This window comes from Mercenaria mercenaria, chromosome 15, assembly GCF_021730395.1.
Source record: "Mercenaria mercenaria strain notata chromosome 15, MADL_Memer_1, whole genome shotgun sequence".
Lineage (NCBI taxonomy): Eukaryota > Metazoa > Mollusca > Bivalvia > Venerida > Veneridae > Mercenaria > Mercenaria mercenaria.
The window spans coordinates 49,635,836-49,650,930 of record NC_069375.1 but is presented as its reverse complement, the minus strand read 5'-3'; the positions used below and the strand labels follow the sequence as shown (position 1 = coordinate 49,650,930).

At 36.5% G+C, this 15,095-nt stretch overlaps 1 protein-coding gene across 1 annotated transcript in view; it reads left to right on the top strand.

Annotated features, from left to right (window-relative positions):
• The window catches only part of LOC123554212 (band 7 protein AGAP004871-like), a 128,051-nt gene that overhangs the window by 99,827 nt on the left and 13,129 nt on the right, over window positions 1-15,095 (top strand). The window contains exons 7-9 of the mRNA XM_053524234.1: window positions 1,099-1,302; window positions 13,060-13,115; window positions 14,636-14,714. Of these exons, the coding sequence (XP_053380209.1) occupies window positions 1,099-1,302; window positions 13,060-13,115; window positions 14,636-14,714 (339 nt within the window). The remainder of the gene's footprint in view (window positions 1-1,098; window positions 1,303-13,059; window positions 13,116-14,635; window positions 14,715-15,095) is intronic.

Genomic DNA, 15,095 nt, shown 5'->3' with positions numbered 1-15,095 from the left:
CACGAAGTGCTCAAGGTGAGCTTTTGTGATCACCCTGTGTCTGTCGTTCATCTTCAGTCATCAACAATTTAACTGTTAACACTCTAGAGGTCACAATTTTGGTCTAATCTTAATGAAACTTGGTCAGAATGTTACCCTCATAAAAATCTTGGACAATTTCGATATTGGGTCATCTGGGGTCAAAAACTAGGTCACCAGATCAGATCAAAGGAAAAGCTTGTTAACACTCTAGAGGTCACAATTTTGGCCCAATCTTAATGAAACTGGGTCAGAATGTTAACCTCAATAAATTCTTGGTGAGTTGATATTGGGTATCTGGGGTCAAAAACGTAGGTCACCAGGTCAAGTAATGAAAAGATTGTTAACTCTATAGAGGCCACATTTATGACTGTTTTCTTCATGAAACTTGCGTCGGAATGATTCTCATGTTGATCCAAGTCAAGTTTGAAATCTGGGTCCATTGTAGGGTTCAAAAAACTAGGTCACCAGCGTTTCAAATCAAAGAAAAAGTAGTTAACACTCTAGAGGCCACATTTATGACCATATCTTAATGAAACTGGTCAGAATGCTAATCTTGATGATGTCTATAGGTCAATGTTTCCAAATCTGGTCAGGTGGGGTTAAAAAACTGGTCACTGGGTCAAATCAAAGGAAAAGCATGTTAACATCTAAGGCCACTTATGGATTGTATCGTCATGAAACTTGGTCAAGAGAAATGTAATCTTGATGATCTTTAGGTCAAGTTCTCGATATCTGGGTCATGTGGGCGTCAAAACCAGGTCACGGGACAAAATCAAAGGAAAAGCTTGTTAACACTCTAGAGGCCACATTTATAACTGTATCTTCATGAAACTTAGTCAGAATGTCAATCTTGGTGATCTTTAGGTCAAGTTCGAATCTGAATCATATGGGATTAAAAACTAGGTCACCAGGTCAAATCAAAGGAAAAGTTAGTTAACACTTTAGAGGCTACATTTATGACCATATCATAATGAAACTATCTTGATGATCTTTAGGTCAATAGGTCAGGTGAGCAGTACAGGGCCTTCATGGCCCTCTTGTTTATGAGAATGAATTGTAGTTTTTTGTGTTGAACAGGTACTGACGAAGGATTCTGTGACAGTTGCGGTGGATGCTGTAGTGTACTATAGGGTACATAATGCAACAACTTCCATCACAAATGTTGAAGATGCCAATCGCTCGACACGGTTACTGGCTGCCACAACACTGCGCAATGTCCTTGGAACAAAGAACCTAAGTGAGATCTTGGCTGACAGAGAGGCTATAAGCCACCAGATGCAGGTATTGTATGCTATGGCAACCACTTCCAAAGTTGTCTCCCCTTTCAATAAAATGACCTCTGCTTCCACAAATATTTTGTAGCACAATTTTGCAGAGGACATAACCTTTTTTTCACAGAAATGATGTTTGAAGAGAGTATTTTATAACCTGTGTGGCTGACAAACTTGTTAAGGTACAGTGAGTAAACAACAACATGATAAACTTGCATTTGGTTTGAAGTTTAGTAGCATTTTTTATTTTGACAGTTCTGATCTCGCAAAGTAATTCCTTTGAATGTACATGATTTACAATACTTTACACTGGCATACCTGAAGAAGTTTAAAAGGAATTGCTTCAGACTAGGTTTATCAGGAACAAGTTTATAACTGAATACTGTAAAATCATTTAATTTTATGATTATAAAACTTAGTTGATTTGCCCAAGACAGCTTTTTCATGGGAAAGGAATTTGTGGATTTTCACTGAACAAGATGGAAGATGGAGACCCTTGTTGTTCAATGGATTTAAATCTTTTGAACATTTGTCTTCCAAACAATATGAAATGATTTCACATTACCTTTGAAAGGATTAAGTTTTTAGTAGCATTTGACTATTCAAAAGAATAGGTTGAAGCTATTGGACTCACCAAATACATTCAGCGTCTGTGTCCTTTGTCATTGTCTACGGTCTCAGATTGGTTAAGTTGGTATATAAGCTTGGAATCTCATGGATTGAAAATTCCACACATTTCTTCCTGTGAAAACTGTTTACACTGCACAGGTATCATAAATTTTGCTTTTTTTTTATGCTGTATTTCAGAGCTTAGCAATTTTTGGTTAAGTTTTTATATGTAAGCTGGTATCTCAGTACCCACTTGGAATGGATTGAAACTTAAGACACTTATACACTGTGATGACTGGACATGGAGTGCACAGATTCCATAACTCTGCATTTTGATGAAATTATGCCACTTTTTCAATTTAGCAATTTTTGGTTAAGTTTTTGTATATAAAGTGGTATCTCAGTACACTGGACCCCTTTATTAACATGTCGTTGGGGTTCATCAGGTTCGAAGGACCCGCGGACATCTAGCATGGTTAAATTTTTTAACACGGGGTTGCTGTTATATACAGTATATGCAATACCCCACCACCGTAATGCATTGAATATTTTGAATGCTGCTTTATGTTATATAAGAAAATTCTAAGTGTAAAAATGGGACATTTATTACCTTTATGCTACTGGAAAATAATTTAAAAAATAACGCTGTGTCACTTTCCCATTTAGTCGTAATTCTAAAAGAATATTTAGGATTGTGTATCCCGGAAGTAAAATATAACGTATGTGAGATTAGCGCGCGGTCGTGAAATTTACAATGCAGTTGCAATGCAATAAAACAGGTAGCTGATAGGGTTTTTTAAACTGATGAGAAATAAAAAGAAGAAAATTAACGCGGACAGTTTAAAAATAGGAATAATGTAGGATAAATGGATATATAAAATATGATAGAAAATGCGTAAATTAAATAGATTACGATAATAAAACGTGAGAATGGGATGATTACAAAACAACGCTGCATTTTATTACAAAAATGGGCATGGGTTGTTTTGATTTTTTATTCACTCAATTTTCATGTCGTCTGCTTAATTGGTGCATAAACTTTAAGGGTTTGATAGTTGACTCTGACAATGTTACACGCTTCTGGTTTATGGCAAACAATCTAATTTTGACACTGGTACTGATTGCCTAATTGTCACATGTCTACATGTATTCAAAAATTTAACAAAAGGCATTACGCAAAAAGTAAGCTAGCAGACGATTGTTGATTTTTTGTCATAGTTGTCATGGCAAAGGTGTTAAAGTATACAGGTACATGCAGTTTTAATGCTGTCATAGTTGTCATGGCAAAGGTGTTAAAGTATACAGGTACATGCAGTTTTAATGCTGGTTATTAAATAACATCCGCAGGCTCGTTTTTTGGGGGGGGGGGGTTTTCCGAAATTTCGGGAGCCAAGAGCGTACCGCTTTATACCAAATACCGCGGTATATCAAATAGCATTATAAAGGGTTTCGAGTGTATCTCCTAATGGGAATGGATTGAAACTTCACACACTTGTTCACTGTGCTAGTCTGACGTTCAATGCACAGGTTCCATAACTCAATATTTTACAAAATTATGGCCCTTTTTTAGCTCACCTGAGCTAAAGGCTCTTGGTGAGCTATTGTGACCGCTCAATGTCCATCGTGTGTCGTCCGTCCGTCAACATTTCCTAAAAAAATCTTCTTCTTGAAAACCACTGGGCAGAATTACACCAAACTTCACAGGAATGATCCTTGGGTGGCCCCCTTTCAAAATTGTTCACAGAATTGAATTCCATGCAGAACTCTGGTTGCCATGGCAACCGAAAGGAAAAACTTAAAAAAATCTTCTTGTCCAAAACCACATGGCCTAGGGCTTTGATATCTGGTGTGTAGCATCATCTAGTGGTCCTCTTCCAAAATTGCTCAAATTATCCCCCTAGGGTCAAATATGGTCCCGCCCCAGGGGTCACATGGTTTATATAGACTTATATAGGGGAAACTTTGAAAATCTTCTTGTACAAAACCACATGGCCTAGGGCTTTGATATTTAGTATGTAGCATCATCTAGTGGTCCTCTGCCAAGATTGATAATATTATCCCCCTAGGGTCAAATATGGCCCCACCCTGGGGGTCACATGGTTTATATAGAGTTATATAGGGAAAACTTTGAAAATCTTCTTGTTCAAAACCACATCATGCACATGGCCTAGGACTTTGATATTTGGTATGTAGCATCATCTAGTGGTCCTCTACCAAGATTGTTCAAATTATCCCCCTAGGGTCAAATATGGCCCTGCCCCGGGGGTCGCAAGTTTTACATAGATCTATATAGGGAAAAAAGTTTAAAGATCTTCTTGTCTGAAACCACAACTCTAAGACCTTTGATATTTGGTTTGTAGCATTGTCTTATGGTCCTCAAGCAAAATTGTTCAAATTGTACCCCTGGGGTGAAAAGAGGCCCTGCCCCAGGGGTCCCAAGTTTTATATTTACTTATATAGGAAAAAGCTTTAAAAATCTTCTTGTCAGAAACCATACGACCTAGGCTTTTGATATTTGGTATGATGCATTGTCTAGTAGTCCTCTACCAAAATTGTTCAAATTATGCCCCTGGGGTTAAAAGAGGACCCGCCCTGGGGTCACTTAGTTATTATGTGAGTTATATAGGAAAAATACTTAAAAAATCATCTGATCCTATTTCCAAGACTATTTAATTATAATTACTTGATGACCCCAAGTAATATGATGTCACTTGATTGTGACCTTGACCTGCTGACCTACTTTCTTGTTTTTGAAGATACAGCCTTGAAATTTTGATGACATACACAGTTTTGCACACAAATCGTAAAACTGAATTTCATTGACCATGAATGTGACCTACTGACTTCCTTAATATTTTATCATCAGAGATATGACTTTGAAATTTTTATCACTTGTTTATTATATAGTATATAACTCTGAATATGCTGAATTATGGCCCTTTTTGTTACAAGTCCTTGTTCAGTCAAAACTATTTGACATGTGGCTTTGAAACTTTAAACACTTGTGTATCATCATGATTTCCATCTGTAGGCAAGAGTACGTAACTCTGTCAAGTATTTTGGCTGAATTATTGCCCTTTTTTGACTTGGAAATTGGTTCAGTTTTCGTACAAGTCAATGTCAAAACTATTTGACATGTGGCTTTGAAACTTTGAACACTTGCTTATCATCATGATTTCCATCTGTAGGTAAGAGTGCAAAACTCTGTCAACTATTTTGGCTGAATTATGGCCCTTTTTAGACTTGGAAATTGTTTCAGTTTTTGTACAAGTCAATGTTTTGTCAAAACTATTTGACATGTAGCTTTGAAACTTTGAACACTTGTTTATTGTCATGATTTCCATCTGTGACCGCTTGATGTCCGTCGTCCGTCGTCAGTCGTGCGTAGTGCATAGTCCGTCAACAATTTCTAAAAAAATCTTCTTCTAGAAAACCACTGGGCAGAATTACACCAAACTTCACAGGAATGATCCTTGGGTGGCCCCCTTTCAAAGTTGTTCAAAGAATTGATTTCCATGTAGAACTCTGGTTGCCATGGCAACCGAAAGGAAAAACTTTAAAAATCTTCTTGTCCAAAACCACAGGGCCTAGGGCTTTGATATCTGGTGTGTAGCATCATCTAGTGGTCCTCTACCAAGATTGTTCAAATTATCCCCCTAGGGTCAAATATGGCCCCGCCCCGGGGGTCACATGGTTTATATAGACTTATATAGGGAAAACTTTGAAAATCTTCTTGTACAAAACCACATGGCCTAGGGTTTGATATTTGGTTTGTAGCATCATTTAGTGGTCCTCTACCAAGATTGTTCAAATTATCCCCCAAGGGTCAAATGTGGCCCCACCCCAGGGGTCCCAAGTTTTATATAGACTTATATAGGAAAAAAAGTTTAAAAATCTTCTTGTCTGAAACCAAAACACTTAGACCTTTGATATTTGGTATGTAGCATTGTCTTATGGACCTCAACCAAAATTGTTCAAATTGTACCCCTTGGGTGAAAAGAGGCCCTGCCCTGGGGGTCCCAAGTTTTATATAGACTTATATAGGAAAAAGTTTTAAAAATCTTCTTGTCTGAAACCATATGACCTAGGCTTTTGATATTTGGATATTTGGTATGATGCATTGTCTAGTAGTCCTCTACCAAAATTGTTCAAATTGATGCCCCAGGGGCAGGGGTGTAAAATTCTTTTTCACACCACTCGCCCTGCAGGGCTAGTAGCTAGTAAAATCTACTCGCCCTTAGTGGACAGTCACTCGCCCTAATAATTAACATTTTTAATACTGTCATGTTTTATGGAAGGAGTATTAGTATGTACAACACAACAAGCAAATTCCAGACATAACACATAGCTCGTACACTACGTTTCCTTTTTGATTACCGTAGATACCCATGTATAATGCGCAGTTTTTTGACTCCCGGGACCACCCCCGAATCGTGGGTGCGCATAATACACAGGTATAGACAATTTTCCAACTTCAAAACAAGTTTGTTACCGATGTTCGCCATTTTGGTAAAGGGAAACTACTCCCCGCGCTTACTGTCTCCGCTAAAATCTAAGATTGCCATTACGTTCCGTAAAAGATCGAATTGTTTATTTTTCTTTCAAAAAAATTAATTTCATATAAATTTAAAAGTATTTTGACGAAAGAAATGTTTATAAATCACAAAAATTATGTTACTTATTAAAGATCGAGAATTATCTTTAACCGAGATCAAACTGTGAACAACATAATTGACACGAGGTGACACGTTAATTGCCGGTAATTACTGGCTTTATGATCGTGACAAAAAGACTATCACACCTTTTGTTATCAGTTTAAATTGAGAAGCTCATGTCATTTTGAAAGATACCATTCCGAAATATTGAATCAGCTGCTATTTATTTATTCAAAATAGTGAATTAAAAAAGGTAAAACAACAAATATAACAATAATTTACTGGTTTTATTTTCGAGAAAACAAAAATCGATAGTACCGTGAGACCGATGCTGCTCTCCGCCGCGGAGATAAAATTTATTACCGGTGTCGATGTAAACTCTACTTTCGTTTTCCATCCACCTCAAAATTGACCAAAAATTTTTTTTTTTTTTTTTTTTTTTTTTTTTTCCCAGGATTTTGGACTAAGATCGGGGGTGCGCATTATACACGGGTGCGCATTATACATGGGTATCTACGGTATTCATTTTTGTTTCTTTTTAATTTTTTATTTTTAACCCCTACGTAGTTTCCCAAATTTGTCAGGAAAGTATTAAACATCAGTTATTTTCATTTTCTCAAAACTTATTTCCCGAAAAATGATTATTTTGAAAAGTGCCCTAAAAATATGGACACAATAATCATCATCCACCTACCCGTCTTGAAAGCGAAAAAAAAATGTTGACGATCATCGGTAATTATTCTGTTGATAAACTAAGTAATTGGCCTGTTTTCATCATCAATTAACATCCTCTCAAAGAGCTAAAAGAAGTGTGTCGGTATCATAACCTCTGAAGCGGAGATCAAAGCGGTATTGTTGCACGAGATTGTCATGGCATTACGTCATATTACAGTTTTCGCGTCTTGTGACTTATTTGCCCTCAAAGAATTTACATTATCGTTTAAGAAGAATATTTAAAAAAAAATACATGTACAAAGATTCATTTAAAACTTATTAAAAACTGCAACAACATCATTTTGTTTTATTTTAAAACCACGTTTCTGTTTACGCAAACTTTACGTCCACGAGGTCACGTAACGTATTCCGCCGCACTAACAGAAACCTTTTTACCAAAAGAAATCGTTTGACTCAATGTATTTAAATTACTGCCGCTTTTTCATTATTTAAGATTTTTTAATTCTGTTTTTTGTTCTTTCTGGCCAAAAGTCCTAACTTTATGCCCATAGTATGTATCACTTATTTTCTCTTAGAAAGAAATCAGTAATTAAGATCGCGCTGTTTGAAATTTAACAAATGATTATATGAAAATTCGACCGTTTTCATACAAATTTGCTTACATTTCCGTCGATATTTTATTAAAATCTTAGTAGAATTCAAATTGTATTACTTCTCAAGCGATGTTGAAAAACTCAAGCGATAATGTTAAAAAATGAATGCACTACGCGCGTTTTTTTTGTGTGTACGTGTCGATAAACAAAAGTAACGGAGATGTAAATTTGATATTACGATAGGTCGCACGTGCTCTCGGAATTGAAAATTACCGGCATGACGTTTTGATATCTTTACGATTCGCGGGTAAATTCCAGTCAATCAAAGTAGCAACTGAACTATCTCAAAGTTTGTTGACGTTTTTCAAGATGTAATTTCTGAATTTCATTAAAGCTACGACGTAAAAACCACTCGCCCGATCGGTCGAGTATACAGCGAGATCCACTCGTCCTACCAAGACTTTAACTCGCCAATGCGAGCGGGCGAGTGGAATTTTACACCCCTGCCCCAGGGGTCACTTAGTTATTTTGTGAGTTATATAGGAAAAATAATTAAAAAATCATCTGATCCTATTTCCAAGACTGTTTGATTATAATTACCTGATGACCCCAAGTAATATGATGTCACTTGACTGTGACCTTGACCTACTGACCTACTTTCTTGTTTTTGAAGATACAGCCTTGAAATTTTGATGACATACACAGTTTTGCACACAAATCGTAAAACTGAATTTCATTGACCATGAATGTGACCTACTGACTTCCTTAATATTTTATCATCAGTTTGACATTTGAAACATGTAGCTCATATTACTCAGGTGAGCGATCCAGGGTCATCATGACCCTCTTGTCGGAAAAGCTCTAGTAATATTTTGACCCCATACTTCCATCAATTCGTCGAATAGTCGAGCGCGCTGTCAACGGACAGCTCTTGTTTTTTAGCAAGGAAAATGAAAGTTTTCCTTTTGTGAAAATTTAATTTTGTAATTTTGTTAAGCTTCTGCAGACAAATTTATTTTCTTCCATCTATGTTGTATATAGCATTGTCTGATGATATTTTCTCCCCATAGGAAGCACTTTTGGAAACCACAAGTCCGTGGGGGATTCGTGTCGAGAACACTGAAATGTATGAAATAGAAATATTTATCTGTGTTTGGTTGAAATGAATTGGGATTCATTTACTAGAAGTGATATTTAACATTTTGTCACTTTTTTGTGGAAGTGTAATATTACATAAGCTACAGTAGTTGTCTGCTGAAGCGGTGACGGGTAGATGATTGCCACTGTGCGTAAACCAACTTTAGGGCTTTGCTAGCATCAGGGATCCATATCATTGGGCATCTGTACTGTTTGTTTACCCCAACATTTATACTGTTTGTTTATTAAATTCAGCACTTGTGTGTACCTGATAAGCGAAAAGTATAGATTTAAGTCAGACTGCATACTGATGTACAAGTTAAATTTATACTTGTCGTAAAGCCCTAACCTTGGTTTTCGCAGAGCAGTGATTTATAGATGTAGATTTGTTTAGAAGTTTGTTCTACGTGCTTGTCTAACAAAATGATAAACAACAAAATCGTACTGGTCATATTCTAGTCAAGTCACGAATCAACTACTCCTCAAACTCTCACTTTACACTGTCAGCTTTATGTCTAGACATCTATTATGTAAATAATAGAGAAAAGTGCTTAAGATGAGCTATTGTAATTACACTGTGTCTGTCCTTCATTGTCATGTGCTATGTTTTATCAACAGTTTTACAGTAAAAACTCAAGATGTCACAATTTTAGCTCAATTCTAATGAAACTTGTTCAGATATTACCCTCAACAGAATCTCATATGAGATTGTTACTGGACCATCTCGGATCAAAAACTAGGTCACTAGGTGAAGTTAATTGGAAAACCGTGTCAACAATCTAAGAGACTACATTTTCTATCTCATGTTTATGAAACTTTGTCAGAATGTTCGTTTCTGTGAAATTTATGTAATATTTGAAACTGTATTATTCTGGTTCAAAAACTAGGTCACTGTGTCAAATCATATGGAACCTAATTAACTCTCTGGAGGCCACATTTTCTGTTTGATCTTCTTTGTCAGAATGTTTGTCTCTATGAATCTAGGTCAAATGTAAAACAGTGTTACCTGTAATACCAGAGGTCAAAAACTATATCACTAAGTTAAATTCTTAAAAAAAAAACCTAGTAAACACTCTAGAGGCCACATTTTCTGTTTGATCTTGTGAAAGCTTTATCAGAGTGTTTGTCTATGAAATTTAGGTCAAGTTCAAAATTGGGTTACATGAAGTAGAAACTAGGTCATTAGGTCAAATCATGGAAATAATTTGTTAATGCTCTAGAGGCTACATTTTCACTTCGATCATCATAAATTTTTCAGAATGTTTGTCTTTTTAAAATCTAGGTAATGTTCAAAGCTGGATTACCTGAGACTGTAAACTAGGTTAGATCATAGAAAAATTTTGTTAAAGCCCTGCTCCACGGCTATTCAAATTATATTGTGTGTATGCAACCCATGTTTACAATAGGTAACAGTTAATGGCCACGCGCCACTCTTTAGCACACAAAACCACAGGTATTTTATACAAAATAGATTCTATTTTGACAGGCGTCACTGTTCATAGTCAGGATTTTCATGCTTTTTCAGTGACAATTTAGGTTAAAAGGTAGGACTGGAGCAGGTCTTTAACACTCTAGAGGCCACATTTTCTACTTGATCTTCATAAATCTTTGTCAGAATGTTTGTCTCCATGAAATCTAGGTTAGGTTTGTAACTAGATTATCTAGGTCAAAAACTAGGTTTCTTCGTCAAATCATAGAACAACTTTGCTAACTCTCAGATGTCTACATTTTCTACCAGATCTTTCTATGACTTGATCGGAAAATCTAGGACAATTCTGTAATTGGATCATTTTGGGAAAAACTAGGTCACTAGGTCAGAAAAACTTTGTTAACATTCAAGAGGCAACACTTTCTGTTTGATCTTCTTATATTACTTTGTCAGAATGTTTTTTAACTTGATCATTAAAAAAATGTGTCAGAATGTTTGTCTATATGGAATCTAGTTCAAGTTCAAAATAGAGTATACCTGAGGTTGAAACTATGGCCATTAGATCAAATTGTTGAAAAACTTGGCTAATGATCAACCGGATTTACATAAAACATGGTAAAATATTTGTCTATATCAAAATCTAGGCCAAGTTAAATTATAGAACATCTTAGGTAAAATTTTACTAGGTCAGGTGAGTGATGCAGACTGTCTGGGCCCTTGCATGATCGTAAGAGGCTAATAGGGTCTTAACACTTGGTTTTGCTGTAACTCTGTGATTCCAGCAGGAATGCAAATTTTGATTCCATACCTCATGTTTTTATTTCGATGTAAATGAGATGTGGAACCAAAATTTGTAGTCCTGTTTGGCGCCATATAACATATACTGTGTTGGTGCGCTGTAAAACACAAAAGCACAAGTATAAACACAAAATTGACACACTGTCAGGTTGTTAACAAGTTCTAGTTTTTAGGTGAGCTTTTGTGATCACCCTTCGTCTGTTGTCTGTCCGTCCACAATTTCCTTGTGAACACGATAGAGACCACATTTTGTATTTGATTTTTATCAAACTTGCACACAACTTATATGGGCATAATATCTTGGTTCCTTTCGGACACTGGCCAGATCCAGTCATGGGTTCCAGAGTTATGGCCCCTTAAAGGGCCAAAATTTGCCATTTCTGGCTTGTGAACACGATAGAGACCACCTTTTGCCATCTGAACTTTACTAAAATTTGCACACAACTTGTTTTGGCATAATATCTCGGTTCGTTTTGAAAACTAGCCAGATTCCATCATGGATTCCAGAGTTATGGCCCCTTGAAGGGCCAAAACTTGCTATTTTTGGCTTGTGAACACGATAGAGGCCACATTTTGCAATCAACTTTAATAAAACCCAAAATAAGGGTTAATTTAGCTGAAACAATGTGCAATATCTTTGTGTAAAACTTTCATTACTTGGGAGAAAAGTACAACATCTTCTTATAAAGTTTTTCTTACTCACATTGGTTATTTGATTGTCATGATTTAGATGATCATAATCTTTATCAGTTGTGGGGCCTCATTGGCTGAGTGGTTAAGGTCACGTAGCCCGACCACTTAGCTCAGTAGGTAAGAGCGTTGGTCTACGGATAGCGGGGTCGCGAGCTCGATCCTCCACCACACCAAGACAACATGCAGAGCGCATGTTCTGGATGACTCGTTTCAAGGTCAAGGTCACACTTAGGGGATAAATGTCATATCAGTTTGTTTCATGTCCGCTCTGTAAACTCTTGAACTGCTGGAAGGATTTCAAAGAAACTTGGCAGAAATGTTCACCACACTGAGACGATGTGCAGAGCGCATGTTCCGGATGACTCGCTTCAAGGTCAAGGTCATGTATGACTTTGCTTTGTGTATATTGCTCTGCATTGCAGTGCTCTTGTTTTTATTTGGCAGATCTCTTTTTTGTTCACTTACAATAATTTTTTTTCAATTACTTCCCTTTAATGTTACTATAAATAGCTTATTTTGAAACTTTTTTATTATTGGCCATAGGGAAGAACCGAGACCACTTTTCTGTGGTACAACATGGATGATACTTCTAATTTTTAGATGTATTTTTACATACCTGTACCTGATAAGGATTTTTTTTGTGGACTTTGAATATTTTTTGTGGACTTAGATTTGTTTTTTGAAGTTTTCCTTTTGTTGTTCCAGTCCTTTGGGCTACAACAGTCAAGTTCTTTAAAGCTCCCATCCTTTGATGTAATCCTTTGGGCGTATATTGCCCCGCTTGGCGGAGCTCTTGTTACATTTTTGCCTTCCGGTATTTTTTAGGGAACACTGGTTGACAGCTTGTAGTGTATGCCTTTTCCATATACTGTGAAATCATTTAATTTGGTGGGCGTGAAATTTTTTATTTTAGTTTTATCAAAATGGATATTTCGAGGGGATTTAAATTCCATTCAAACCTCTGAAAATAAAATTGTTCATGGGGACTTAATTATATTAATCAACACAACCAGAGTAATCATGAAAGTTAGTTCCCCTCAAATTTGAATGATTTCACTGTAATACTTCAGTTTCAGCATGTTACTATGGAATGGTCTAATAAGATAGATATTGTAGAGATGTATATGTTTGCATGGGTTAATACTTGATGACATGGTAAATGTTTATTTTCTCTGTAGACGTCCTTAGATGAAGCTACAGATCCTTGGGGTGTCAAAGTTGAACGTGTTGAAGTGTGAGTATCTCTAACCATTCTTGCTGTGCTCTTAATGAAACAGTTTGTTTGTCAAAGTCATGTTTTCATGTTTATGAACTGTTCATTTGGTAGGTTTTAACGGGGCTGGGTAGTTCTTAAGATGATGTAGTGCTGTTTTTTTCTGCCCCAAATGTGGCAATGCTTCAGACACAAAAAGGTCAGACAACATTATTTTGAAGTGTATGAAATAGTAGTCACTGTAGCTGTTTTATTGTAAATAAGATTTACATCTGTTATTGTCACTGATAAGAATGACATCTATTTTTTGCCCTGGTTGAATATGGCATAATTGTGTTTGTTCCATGATGGATGAGGGTGACAGCTGTTTTTGCCCAAGATGAAAGTATATCATTTATCCTGATTTTTGCCCTGGATGAGAGAGGCATCTGTTTTTATCCCCCCGCCAAAGGCAGATGGATATAGTTTTGGCATCGCTCGTCCATCTTTCCGTCCGGAGCCCTAACTAGGAAGTGGTGTGGAATATTTATGTAAAACTTCATATACATGTTCACCACTATAGGGAAATGTGGCGTGTCAAGTTTCAGTCAGATTGCACCAGAGTTACTGGTATGGCCCTTAATAGTTTCTAGTTTAAACTTATGATACAGGGTAATATTAATATGCCAATTTCTGCTTCATAACTTGTGTCATATTTGACCTAGAACTATGAAACCTTAATCGAATTTAGATCACCATAATGTGGTAGATCACACAGAATTTTGTCAGGATCTCTTTAGTAACTTCAGAGTTATTACCCTTTAATTGTTTAACAATCCACATAAACTAACCAATTCATAGAATTTCATTAAACTTCTTTCATTTTTTTCCTTGAACATTTATTATCAACATTTGATGTACACATACCTAGTCATCCCCACCACCCTGGTCACACACCCTCCTCCCCCCTCCCCTCACATTTTTTTTTCCATGTTTTCTTTTTCTATAATCTTAAACCTTCCATGAATATTTATCAACATGCAAAGTTGTACCCTTCCCCAACCTCACTCCTCCACCCAGTCACCCCACCACCCTGATCATCCCCCCCCCCCCCCCCCCACACACACACACACCCGCCAGCAAAATGTTGTTTCTCATTTATTATTTTCCATCAATATTTATTATCAACATGTGAAGTGTTGTACCCTCACCTGGACAAACTTTCCATGAATATTTTTAAACATGTGAAGTTGTAAACCCCCACCCCTTGTCACCACACTCGTTCTAGATTTCTTACTTGATTGTGCTCTCTTATGTTCTTTTCAGTTCAAATGTAATAAGATCATTTACTTCTTAGTAACAGCCTTAACTTTTTGCCGTATATATTTCTTTGCCATTCCTCAACACAAACCCATTGGGGTGCAGGTGATACCAATTCATCAAATTTGCTTGTTTCTTGACATTGACAATGAAGGCATCTGTTTCTGTTGTAAATTTTCTTTTTGTGAATATTTAGAAGCCTCTAATGAAGTAATGCTGAAGAAGTAAATTTTTTATTTCAGTAAAGATGTGAGACTACCAGTACAGTTACAGAGAGCCATGGCTGCTGAAGCAGAGGCCGCACGTGAAGCCCGTGCTAAGGTAAGAAATGTGACATGTTTTTGCTGAATTTGGTTACATTTTGTGACTTGTAATTTTGCATAAGGTCTTGATCTGCTCAATGCTGTAGGTTTGCTAAAGTACACTGAGGCAGCTGCCGTGGTGCATTTTCTAAGAAGTGAAAAACAAAAACAAAACTTTTTGTGGAAGCACTTTTCAGACCCCTTGTAAAGGTTTTATCTAAGTGGTTTTATGTTTCTGGCTGTGTCACTACCTTTTGCATTTCACACTTTAGGCATTATCTTTTGTGTGCCCACCAAGCTAGCTTAGTACATAGACATAATACAGTTGATGGATAGATAGTCTGTGAGTTTGATCTTTTGATGAGGTGTATCTTCTACTTGAACATTTGTTAGAAAACCA